This window comes from Panthera pardus, unplaced genomic scaffold, assembly GCF_024362965.1.
Source record: "Panthera pardus isolate Hobbes unplaced genomic scaffold, ASM2436296v1 HiC_scaffold_4, whole genome shotgun sequence".
Lineage (NCBI taxonomy): Eukaryota > Metazoa > Chordata > Mammalia > Carnivora > Felidae > Panthera > Panthera pardus.
The window spans coordinates 17,825,130-17,836,494 of NW_026526969.1; the positions used below are offsets into that span (position 1 = coordinate 17,825,130).

The 11,365-nt window shown below is 68.5% G+C and overlaps 2 protein-coding genes across 2 annotated transcripts; one reads left to right on the top strand and one right to left on the bottom strand.

Moving 5' to 3' along the window:
* Nucleotides 1-445: 445 nt before the first annotated feature.
* On the top strand, nucleotides 446-3,133 carry PERCC1 (proline and glutamate rich with coiled coil 1). The gene is made up of 2 exons (XM_053893710.1): nucleotides 446-685; nucleotides 1,769-3,133. Exon 2 carries the CDS (start codon nucleotides 1,815-1,817, stop codon nucleotides 2,577-2,579), a length of 765 nt encoding a protein of 254 aa, XP_053749685.1. The 5' UTR covers nucleotides 446-685; nucleotides 1,769-1,814; the 3' UTR covers nucleotides 2,580-3,133.
* A 122-nt stretch (nucleotides 3,134-3,255) lies between these two features.
* On the bottom strand, nucleotides 3,256-10,737 carry CCDC154 (coiled-coil domain containing 154). The gene is made up of 18 exons (XM_053894248.1): nucleotides 10,538-10,737; nucleotides 10,332-10,408; nucleotides 9,763-10,027; nucleotides 9,474-9,663; nucleotides 9,331-9,377; nucleotides 8,957-9,052; nucleotides 8,396-8,519; nucleotides 6,849-6,950; nucleotides 6,641-6,769; nucleotides 6,444-6,571; nucleotides 6,076-6,202; nucleotides 5,856-5,993; nucleotides 4,809-4,928; nucleotides 4,645-4,721; nucleotides 4,284-4,401; nucleotides 3,919-4,005; nucleotides 3,495-3,682; nucleotides 3,256-3,399 (listed from the first exon to the last, which is right to left on the bottom strand). Exons 1-18 carry the CDS (start codon nucleotides 10,735-10,737, stop codon nucleotides 3,273-3,275), a joined length of 2,340 nt encoding a protein of 779 aa, XP_053750223.1. The 3' UTR covers nucleotides 3,256-3,272.
* Nucleotides 10,738-11,365: the final 628 nt, after the last annotated feature.

An 11,365-nucleotide genomic window follows, 5' to 3' on the forward strand; every position in this document is an offset into this window, starting at 1 on the left:
CGCCAAGCCCCCCAGAAAAAAGCTTAGCACCAGGGAAAGAGTGGTCATCTCAGCTTGGACCCTGGGGGTGAAGCCCTGTGTCGGGGGTGGGGCAGGGACACGCCTGCAGCTGTGGGACATAGGAGCCGGGGGAGGGGGCCGGGATGTGGGGCCCCCGGGGGTCCTGCTGGGGGAGGGTTGAGACTGTTCACAGGGCCAGCAAGGCCTGGCGGTTAGAGGGGGCTGAGTGGGGGTTCCAGGGGGCCCCCGCTTGAGGCCACCACGGGGGCTGGTGGTCCCGCAGCTTCCTCTGCCGGCCTGCAGCACCGTTTACCCAGAGAACTGCCCGGGCAGGATGTGCGCTGGAGAAGGGCTACTCCAGAAGTCAAAATAGCATGAAATTTAATTTTCCACCTATTTGACAAAGCTTGGTCCGGGTCCCAGTCGGTGGCGGAGATAAGGGCCCTCGGCCCGGGTGTGAGCCAGCTGGGCCTGCGGCAAACACTCCACCGTCCCCGGGCAGGTTGAGGCTCCCCCCGCGGGGCCCTGGTTGCCGGGCGCTAAAGCAAACGGGCTCTATTTGCCCAGTCTGCGATGACAATGCAGTCGCCAAATATTTGCCAGCCCGGCCGGCCTCGGAGCGCAGCTATAAATGTTGGAGCCCAGGTGGAGGCGGGCCCGCCCCGCGGGAGCTGCAGGCCTCCAGGTAGGAGCCCCACCGGGTGGCGGGCGGGATGCGGCCTCCCCCCCCTTCCCGGGAAGGCTGCGGGCCCTTCCCGCCAAGTGGGCTGTGGGGACCACCCACCAGGGGCCATAGAGGTCGGTTGGGGGGGGGAAGGGCGGCGCTGAGGCACAGGGGTGCGGCTGAAGGAGGAGGAGCCCAAGGAGCCCAAGCTGGGGCCACGGGACCCCTGGCAGGGAGGAGCCACAGCACAGCATGGCCCCTGCCCTCCCCAGGCTGGCCTGACCCTGAGTGACACCCAGCCTCCCTGGGGTGAGGGTTCTGACCACCTGGGGACCCCCTTCTCCCTCTCCCCACATCACCCTCCCTTTCTGTGCTTTGCCAGGAGGCAAAAGGACTCACCACCTGCCTGCCCGCTATGAGGGCACCACCCCCCGGGGGGTGACCGCTCCAAAGCTCAGAGTCAACCCCCTTTGGCATCAGGCCAGGGAGGGCCAGCACCTCCCCCCCCACCTCCTCAAACTCCCACCCCACACCTTCCCTGCCTCCTGGTGACCTGCTGACCCTGCCAAACCCCAGGTGCCCGGGCAGGGACCAGACAGATGAAAGCCTGGGACCCATCAGACAGCATGGGAGAAACAGCGCCCAGCTCTGAGCCTCCCCTAAGCCCCCGAGGCCCCCCGAAACCATAAGGGCTCTGGGCCCTGGACCCAGCAGGCTGGTCGAGGCCGTCAGGCCCAGCTCCCGGGCTCAGTGTGGGCATCTTGGGGGCCCCCCTGTCAGCACCTGGGTAGATGCCACCTCGGCGGGCCTGTCCCATCAAGAGCCAGGGCGATTCCATGCTGGGACCAGGGCTCTGCTCCCCTGGGCTGGCACTCCCCTCGCCTGCCACCTGCCCCATCTCCACGGTCCCAGCAGAGCCACCTCTACATCCCTTAGCTTCCTGTTCCCCACCCCTGCGATGCCCACCGCCCACAGTGCCCACGGTCCCAGGCTCTCTGTGAACCTCACCAGCTTCTGAGCGTGACACCCTCTGTAAGCACCAGTGTGGCTGCAAGGCCTGGGGACCTGACGGTTGACCTGTGCTCTCTCCGCCTCCCTCCCCAGCTGCACCTGCTGCCCCAGAGGCCCCAGAAGCTCGGGCCTTGAGGAGATGGCCGCGGGCGTGATCCGGCCTCTTTGCGACTTCCGGCTGCCCCTGCCCACCCACGGGCCCTTCCTGCCCTCAGACCCGGAGCCCCAAGAGACTTCTGAGGAGGAGGAGGAGGAGGGGGAGGAGGGGGAGGAGGAGCTGGAGGGGGCGGGGCCAGAGGGCCGCAGCCCAGCCCCCCAGGCCTCAGGCTGGGCCCCAGAAGCAGCCCCCCGGGGTCCCAGCAGCCCCGAGAACCCCCTGCAGCTGCTGCGCTTCTCCGAGCTCATCAGTGGCGACATCCAGCGGTACTTTGGCCGCAAGGACAGGGGGCAGGACCCGGACACCCGTGACATCCGTGAGGACGACAGCTCAGCCCGGGGCCTCCGCTGTGCTGACCTGGTGAACCGGGCTCCGGGTGGGCCCCCCGGTGGCGAGGAGGCTATGGAGCCCGGTGTCCTCTCCCCGAGGGGTCCCGAGGGGCAGGCACGCGGGCTGGGGCCCCTGGCCGAGCTCTTTGACTACGGGCTGCGGCAGTACTCAGGGCCCGGGGCCCCGGCCGGCCGCCGGCTACGGCTGGAGCGCAAGTACGGCCACATCGTCCCCATGACCCAGAGGAAGCTGCCGGTCTCCTTCTGGGAGGAGCCGGCGCCCGGCCCCCTGGGCCTGCTCCGCCCCGGCACGCCCGACTTCAGCGACCTGCTGGCCAGCTGGTCCGCGGAGACCGGCCCCGAACTGCCCGGCGGAGGCCCCCAGACCCTGGATGGGGTGCAGCTGGCCGAGGCCTAGCGAGTGGGCCGGGGTCGGGGGTGGGGGGCGGGCCGGAGCAGCAGGCGTCTGGACTGTCACTGCTCTCTCGGAGGAGCCCCTGGGGCCCCCCAACCATGGTGGCAGCCAGCAGAACGAGCCAGCTCAGGTCGGGACTTGGCAGGCCCAGGGAGTCGGCCCCCGGCAGAGGCCCCCCGGGCAGGAGCCGCAGCCCCTCAGAGGTCATGTGCTCAGGGGGTCTACACACTGTGCCTGGCTCTGGGCGAGGCTGTTCGCCACCCAGACATCCCTGAGGCCCCAGGTGGGCAACAAAGGGCAGCTGTTCCCACCACCTGCCCACCCACCCGGCCCTGGGGCTGCCCCTCCTTGAGGCCCCGAGGCAGGTGGCAGGGCCAGCCACGTGGGAAGAGCGAGGGCCTCCTTGGAGGCGGGAAGAAAGGGCGCTCCCCGAGCGAGGGAGCAAACGCGACATTCGCTCCCCAGATCGGGGCAGGGGGAGCTGCTTCCTGTGCTGGCCACCGCGCGGGCGTGACCCAGGGGACCCCAGACCCGGGCCAGCTGGCCCTCAAGGAGGCCTGCAGTGAGTGGCTGGGGCCCCGGGACGCCACGGCCGTCGGCAGGAAGGCCCAGGAAAGCCCTGGGTGGAGGGCTCACTGGGCTCGCGCTCCTGGGGGAGGGGACTCTGGACTCCGACAGCAACAGGAGCTGGCACATTTATTTCCGGGAAAGGGACGCGGAAGTGAGCGTGCAGATGGGCTCCTGGCAGAGGGACCTCTCCGAGACCGCGCTCGCCCTCCGCTGCGCCACCCGGCTCATGAGGACCTCCTTCCACTGCAGCCACCTGCCGGGAGACGCGGCTCACGCCTGCTGACCTCGGGGCCTCCCCGGCACCACCCTGACCTGGAGGGGTCTCCAGAGGGCGGCTTCCCTGCCCACCTCACGGCCTGATACACGCCCCAGCAGTTCATGGGGACCGCCTCTCCGGGGGCCACGTCCTTGATGAAAAACCGCTGCCTCACCAGGGACCTGAGGACCCTCCTGCTGCCCAGCGTCAGCGCCCACGGGCCCTCCTCACTCCACAGCCGCACGAAGCTCTCACGCAGGCTGGCCAACTCCTCCGCGCGCTGTGGACAAGGGCACCGTGAGGAGGGGCCAGTGCGGGAATGCAGGAATCTGGCCACAGGGGGCCCGACAGCAGACGGGATTTATCTCCCTCTGGACAAACCAGGGTCTTATCTACCGGGAAACCCCACTCAGGCCAGACACGCAGATGGACAGACATGGGGAAGGCCACAAAGCCAGAGGTTGTGCCGGGGAGGGGGGAGAGGGGCAGGGTCCTCGGAGGGGCCACCTCTCTCACCAGCTTGGTTTCTGTATTAAACTTGAGGTTCTGGATGGTCTTGTTGTCTTGGATGCTGTTCTCCAGTTTCATTATTTGGTTCTGAAACTAAACACGGCCCTCGTCTGTTGGGCGGGGCGAACCCTCGGGCCTGAGGCTGGCCCCTACCCCTGTCCCCCCGTCACTCAGGCAGGAGCTGGCCCGTGACATGTGGGATCTGGGGCGCGTCACTCAGTCCTGGGTTCAGCCGGCGCCTGTCACCGTGACTGCTGGCAGCCCAGCGTCTGGGGACTCTGGACAGGTGTCCCCGCTCAGGGTGTCTTGGTTCTGGGGCCTCCCTGGGGGCCCCTCTGCCGAGTGTGATGGGCACAGGGGCTCAGGGGTACCGTGACCAGCTTGCCCTGGATCTCCGCGATCTTACGCCCGGGGTTGCCCTCCCTGAGCAGCTGAACAGAGGACAGCAGAGAGGCCAGCTCCTGCCGCACGGCCCCGACCTCGAACTCCCTGTAGGAACAGGAGGCTCTGGGCGGGGGTCCCAGGCCCAGGGCGTGAGGGGGCGCCCAGCTTTGCCACCCCTCCAGCGGGAACTGGGGGGACCCCAGTGGGTGACAGAAGGCCCAGTGGAGGATGTGTGTGGGCTGCACCCGGTGGGGCCAAGCGCAGAGCTGGGGAGGTGCGGGGGGCTGTGGGAGTAGGAGACTTGTGGACGCAGCAGGGCCGTTCTGAGGCCAGGAGCTGGGGCCTCACCTGGCCTTGCCCTCGGCCGAGATCTTGAGGTCTGAGTCGCTCTTGTGGAGGACGCACTTGTCGGACACGGCCTCTATCTGCAGCAGAGGCAAGGTAGGCGGGCAGCCGGGGCGGCACAGCAGGGTGGGGGGAGGGGGGAGGCGGGGCACCCGGTCTTCACCCACCTGCCGTGGCAGGCTGTCCACTCGCTCCCGCACCTCCCTCAGGTGCTCCTCAGCCTCCTTCTGACAGCGGACCAGGCCCTCCAGGGATTTCTGCTCTGAGCCTTCCCACTCTCTCTTTGCCTAGGACACAGCGGGGACAGGGAGGGGGGACAGATGGATGGACGGGGCCCACTGGAGCCAGAGTTGAACCCAGGCAGCAGAGAGCTCCGGAGGGGGCCGACTCTGAGTTCGTCCACCCGGTCTGCACACAGCCACTCTCCAGGGACCCGGGGACCCCGGGCAGGGCCCCCAGGCTGGGCAGAGCCATATCCGGAAGAAGGAGGCCTGGCTTGGCCCCGAGCCCACCAGGAGTCAGTCAGCAAGGGCACAACGGGCAGCCTGCCCACACCTGCAGGGGAGGGGTCTCGGGAGGCCTGGGGGGCCCCGCCCCATAGCAGAAGGGTGGACATGTGGCCTTGGGAGGCTTGGGGGGCCCCGCCCCACAGTGGAAGGGTGGACGTGTATTCACAGCAGCGCCTTCCGTGGCCAGACCAGGGGGCGGTGCGGCGTCCATCAGCGGAAGAAAAGATAAGCCGGTCACACACTGTATGGAAGCATTTATAGGAAACGTCCAGAACAAGCAAATCCGCAGAGGCGGGCGTCAGATCAGCGGTCGCCAGGGGCCTCGGGGTAGGGAGTGACCACTAGCCACACCAGGGCTTCCTCTGTGGTGACAGGAAGGATCTACGAGTTACGTTACGTGGTGGTTGTCCAACCCTGAATACGTGAGCAGCCGCGATCCCCACCCTTTCCAAGGGTGGACTCTAGGGCGTGGGAATTAAAGGTCAACGACACTGTGACTAGAAAGAGGAAGAAAACCCAAGGGCCAGGCCACCTTGCCGGCCCCTTTGGAATCCGCTTTGTGGTCGGGGCCGCCGTGGGCCTCGTGGACAGCAGCTGGGCAGGGGCGGGAGGCTGGGACCGCCTGTCAGGCCTGCCTTCTCAGGCACTGGGGATGGCTGGGGCTGGGGGTGGGGTGCAGGTGACCCCCCTCAGCTCCGCGCGCACCTCGCTCAGCCGAAGGCTCAGTGTCTGCTCCTGCAGGTCCAGTCTCCAGCTCAGAGCCAGGAAGTGGTCACTCAGGTCCTTCACCTGCGTCTCCAGCTCGGCCAGCGACACCTCCAGGGCCTGGCTCTTCTCTCGTTGCTGCGGGGCGCTGGGCTGAGTGCGGGCACCTGGGGAGGCGGGGGCCCCACCGGGAGACCGACCCGGGCCCCGCGGCCCTCACCAGCTCCAGCGCGCTGCGCACCTCCCGCTGGGCCAGCTCCCCGGCCAGCCGCACGGCTGTCAGGTTCTCCCGCAGGCAGGTGGCCAGCTCCCCGGCCCGGGTCTCGTCCAGGTGCCCCTTGACGTCCCTGGGGGTCGGTGCCCAGACAGACCGCCCCTCAGCCGAGGCCGCCTGCCCGCCGAGGCGCTGGGTCAAGGCGGGGGCCTGGCGGCGGGCTCCAGAACCATCCGGGAGACCCGGGGAGCAGAGAAGGGTCACAGGGCCCACCAGGACGGGGGCTGTGTACACTGGGGCACGCTGAGGCCTCCGTGGGGGCACGGGAGCCCCCATCAGCGGGGGCGGGGGGAGGAAGGGGCTGGGACACCCACCGGGCCTTCTGCTCAGCCAGGAGGATGCGGCTCAGGGACACCTGGTTCTGCCGTACGAACTTGGTCAGCTGGACCACGGTCCTGTCCAGGCCCCGGCACTGCTCCAGGAGGCGGCGTGCTTCCTGCTGCTGTGCGCAAGTGGCCCTGAGCCCAGGTGCCGGCCAGCCACCCCCAGCCCCTGCCCCCCTACTGCGCACCTCGTGCTGCCCCTGCAGGGCCTGGACGCGCTCCTCGGCCAGCTCCTGCAGCCCTCGCCACCTGCTGTCCAGCTCCTCCCGCAGGCCGCCCTCCGCCTTGAGCCGGGCGCTCTCCGAGACCTTCATCCTCTGTGGGGAGACCCGCCCCCACCCGCCGTGAGTGGGGCTGTGGGGGGCCCGGCCCGGCCGCAGGCCCGCGGGCTCCCACCTTCTCCAGGGCCAGGAAGCTCTTCTGCAGGAAGCCGCACAGCTTGGCCTCTCTCTTGAGGAAGCGGAGGCTCATCTCCTCCCCGAGCTTGGTCACCTGGGCCTGCGGGGGGTCAGCGCGGCCGCCATGGGGTCGGACCTCCCTCCTCGCCACGTCCGCCCCCGGCCCCCCTGCCATCTCGGACTTCTTGGCTTTCTTGCCCAACCGGGCCCATCACAGAGGGGGCTCTGGGTCCTGTGTCCCCCACTGCCCCCGAGCCTCGCAGAGCTGGGCCTACCGCACCCTCCCGAGGAAGGCCGGCGGGGCGGGCGGGGGCCACGTGTTCCCCCCAGAGCGCCAGGCACCAGGGCTGTGAAGGGTCTACAGGGTCCGGAACACACTTGGTGCTCGTGGTGACCACCGGACGCCACACCCAGGGAATCGCACCCTGAGCCGGGAGCCTCCGTGCGGGAAGCCAAGTAAGTATGACAGCCCTCCACGTTCGCACACATCCACACGCGTGTGCGCACACAGGGACGTGCGTGCATAGACCGCACACGCACTTCGCACTTGAGCTCCAGGCTCCTGCCCCCTCCTCCCTGCAGGCAGCTGTGCCCTGGGCCCCGCCAGCCTTGCCCCTGCACACGGGGCGCTCTGGAGCAGGTCAGCACACGGTCTCTGTGAGAGGCCAAGGGTCTGTGCCTCAGTCTGTCCGCTCTGTGGTTACAGCGCAAAAGCAGAAGCGAATGACAGTAAATGAGTGGGCTTTGCAGAAGCAGGCGGAGGCCACAGTTTGCTGACCGGGCGCCCGAGAGCGCTTGGGGAAGACGCGGGCGCTTGGAGCCCGCCTGGCACGTCAGGAATCCGAGGGCCAGTGAGTGCCTCTCGGAGCTCCCGGCCGCAGCGGTGGGCAGGGTCTCGATGCGGCCAAGACGCCGCCTTCCCGAAGGGCAGAGGAAGGGAGGCCACCGAAGCTGGGCAGCCGAGCTATGTGGGCAGCAGCTGGGAGCACTTGGCCCGCGCAGGCCCCGGTCTCTGTTTGCAGAGCTGAAGAGGCTGGGTCTGGAGACGTGCCTCCCGTGCCCTGCCCTGCCTCCCAGGGTCTCATGCAGCGGGGGCACCTGACCAGCCCAGGGCTGGGACCACGCCGGGAGATGGCCGAGGAAGGGGCTTCAGGGCTACGACGTCCTATGTCCCGATTTGGGTGCTGGTCACAGGAGGGGGGTGAGGGGCGGGGGCGAAGACAGGGCCACTGAGGTGTCATGTGTGCAGAAGGATGAGCTCGGTCTCAGCGCTTCCCAAATCGGCAGCCGTGGGCCACGTGCGGCTACTGGGCATCTGGAACGTGGCTCATGTGACCGAGGGACCTAAAGTGTTAGCTCATTTCCACGGACGAAGCCACCTGTGGCTGGTGGCCACCTACCGGACAGGGCGGGACCGGGGGGGGACCACGTGGGCCCAGTCACGTGGGCGGGGAGGACACGGGCTACAGGTGCAGCGGTCTCTTCTGACGGACCCTCCTGGTGGCGGCCCGCCTGGCTGCCCGGGCCCGGCCTCCCTCCTGGTACCTGCACCTTGGCCACCTCAAGGTCTGCCCTCTGGCTCGCCTCCTCCTGGCTCTTCTGCAGACCGCTGCAGGCCGCTTCCCGGGACAGTTCCTCCTGCTCCAGCCTCCCGGCCAGCTCGGCCAACCTAGGGCAACGGCGAGGGTCACGGCAGCCCGGCCGGCCAGAGGGCCTGGCTGTGGGGCTACCGTGAACTTTTCGGGGCCTCCGGACACTGAGAGTCCCTCTCGAGGCCAGGCCTGCATCCGGGGGGCCCAGGCTGACCTACAGGCCACCTGGGCAAACACAGACAAGGATAAGCCGCTGACTTCCACGTACCCATGCGGGGACGTGACAGCGGCTTGGATGAGTGTGACTGATGGGGAAGAGAGCGGTAGAGATTCTGGACCTAACTCTCTTTTCCCCACAGAGGGTCCAGGGGGGTCCGAGCCCCCCACCCTGTCGACCAGCAGCGTGGCACCAAGGGCCAGAGGTCGCCTTCCCTGCCTCGGTGCCTCCTACCCACATGACCACACGTGGGAAGTTCAGAGCCGGCCCCCAAGGAGGGAGGCAGGCGGGGCCCACCTGAGGCTGGCCTCCTGCTCAGTGTCCTTCCGCTCAGAGTCCTGGAGCGCCTGCTTCCTCCGGACCTGTGTCAGGGCTTCCCGGACCTCCACCAGCCTGGCACGCAAGAGCCACTTCTGCCTGGAGCCTGCCTGGCCCGCCCTCCTGGCCGCCTTTGGGGTTCAGGTCCCGGCCCAGGGGCCCCGGCAACGGGTCTCCCGCCCTTTTCTCTGCAGGTGCCACGGCCCACGCAAACCCAGACTTCTCGGGCTGGGCCGTGGATACACGCTGCTTACCAGAGCGAGGCGACCAGGACTGCAGGTTCCCGCCCCAGCCACTGCTTTCCCAAAGCCCCTGACCTCCCCGCTGGGGCCCAGGCCATCGGTGTGGGGTACCTCCTGTCCAGGGCCTGCATCTGGGTCTGGTTCTGGGGGCTAGGGAACTGGAAGGAGGAAGGGCAGGCTGAGCCTCACAGCACGGCCGGCACCCACAGGGGCCGGGGAGCCCCGCCCGTGGGTGCGGACGGCGGGCAGCTGACCTCGAGGGCCTCCTTCTCGGGGGCCCGGGCCACCCGCCGTAGGTCCTGCTGAAGCTTCTTCAGCTCGGAGTCCTGCAGTTTCACGCAGGCCCGCAGCCGGAGCATTTCCCGGAGCAGGCTCAGCATGGCCGGCTCACAGCGGTCCCTGTGTTCCCGCAGGGACACCACCTCGGCCTGCAGGTCGGCCACCCTGGCCAGGGCGAGGAGCAGGCTGAGTCGGGCCGCGTGCGCCGGGGGATGGGGGCGGTAGGCAGCGTGGCTCTCCCTCCCCGGCTCCACACGGGCTCACCACTGCTCCAGCTGCTTCCAGGGCTTAGGGGGATCCTGCTCGGGGACGGACGTGGCAGACGCCAGGTGGCTGGACTCATACCTCTCGGAGATCTCCTCCAGACTCAAGAGCCCGGGGCTGGCCAGCTCCTCCTCCAGGGAGAGCCCCAGGTCCCCCAGGGTGATGGTGCTCGCCTGAGAGGGGGGCGAAGCCCCGGATAAGGGGTGGCTAGCGGCCAGCTCTGTAAGAAGGCGACCTCTGGGCCGGCGAAGGCCCCCAGGTGGAGCTCAGGATAACAGGGACTCAAATCCCTGTCCGCTGAGCTCAGTGTCCACTGCGCTCACCTCCACCCATCCAGCTGAGTCACCCAGCGCAGCCCCGGCTGGGCTCGGCTCGCGCTGCCCCAGAGAGACCGGAGCCTGAGGACACACGGCACTAGGCAGCGGAAACAACAGGGCAGTGCTCTGCCTGCCCAGTTCCAGAGGGAGCCCCCGGGCAGCGAGCCGACCTGAGGGGTCAAGGAATTGGTGCCGTCCTGGGTGGCCCACACTCCTGCCCTCCTGGCTCGGCCCCGTTGGTACCAGGCTCACCCGACACGGCTTCACCGGCAACCACCGTCCGTGGCCTCAGCCGCTGCCCAGAGGCCCCGGGCCTCGCACCAGGGCGGCTGGACGGAGGCAGGGAAGGCCTCGGGGGGCACCCACCCTCGCGTCTCTCCTTCCGATCCAACAGCAAGGTAGACAAGAGCCACACGGCAGCAGGGCCTCTCCCGGAACCGTCTTTTCGTCACCAGAACCTTCGCACGTCACGGCCCAACTGCCAGTGGAACCCGGGCCCTCGACTCTCCCGGCAAGGCCTTCCCAACTGCCTGTTCCCAGAAAGACCCGAGAGGGCACCATTCAGCCGGCCAGGGCCAGGGCAGGGAGTGGCTGCTGGCCTGTGGGTCAGGAGCAGGGACCCCAGCGGGCCCCGGGTGGGAGGGACAGGCGGGGGCATTCTCCGGCCAGCCGGTCAGAGAAGGGGTTGTCCGGGACAGATAGAACAGGCAGAGGCACGCGGCCGGAGCAGGAGAGGGTGCGGGCCACAGGCGCGGGCTGCGCGCGGGCTCCAGGATGCTCACGACCACAGTAAGAAAGCAAACAGAGGCGGCTGCAGCGTTTCCATGGTGCATTTTATTTAATCCCACGTGACGAACGTGCGGCCGGTTCATGTCGTCAACGCAAACCACGACATGCACACACTCCCACGCCAGGTGCTCCAAGCCCAGTTCTGTGCTCCCCCTGCCCAGTCGTCCACACTCTCCCACGCCAGGTCCTCCCAGCCCGGCGCGGTGCTCCCCCTGCCCGGTCGTCCACACTCTCCCACGCCAGGTCCTCCCAGCCCGGCGCGGTGCTCCCCCTGCCCGGTCGCCCAAGCCCACCCACAGAGGGCACAAAGTGGACACTCCGAAGTCAACCCGTGGTCCGGGGGCCTTTCAAGGCCCTGCCTGTGGCCACATCACCCCCCTCGTGGCCCAGAGCAGCATCCAGACCAAGGGCCCAGGGGCAGCAAACCGCCCAGACTGGCCCTGAAGCTGTCTGGCAGCTGGTGCCAGCACATCCCATGGGCGTGTGTCGGCCATGAC

What these genes read in the sequence shown, in the direction of transcription:
- CCDC154 (XM_053894248.1), bottom strand. Translation starts at nt 10,737, where the DNA reads ATGCCCCCGCCTGTCCCTCCCACCCGGGGCCCGCTGGGGTCCCTGCTC. An exon ending in TGCCGGTGAAGCCGTGTCGG is followed by an intron (nt 10,028 to 10,331) that starts GTGAGCCTGGTA and finishes TGTTATCCTGAG; the next exon opens with CTCCACCTGGGGGCCTTCGC. An exon ending in CTGGCTGAGCAGAAGGCCCG is followed by an intron (nt 6,203 to 6,443) that starts GTGGGTGTCCCA and finishes ACCGACCCCCAG; the next exon opens with GGACGTCAAGGGGCACCTGG.
- PERCC1 (XM_053893710.1), top strand. Translation starts at nt 1,815, where the DNA reads ATGGCCGCGGGCGTGATCCGGCCTCTTTGCGACTTCCGGCTGCCCCTG.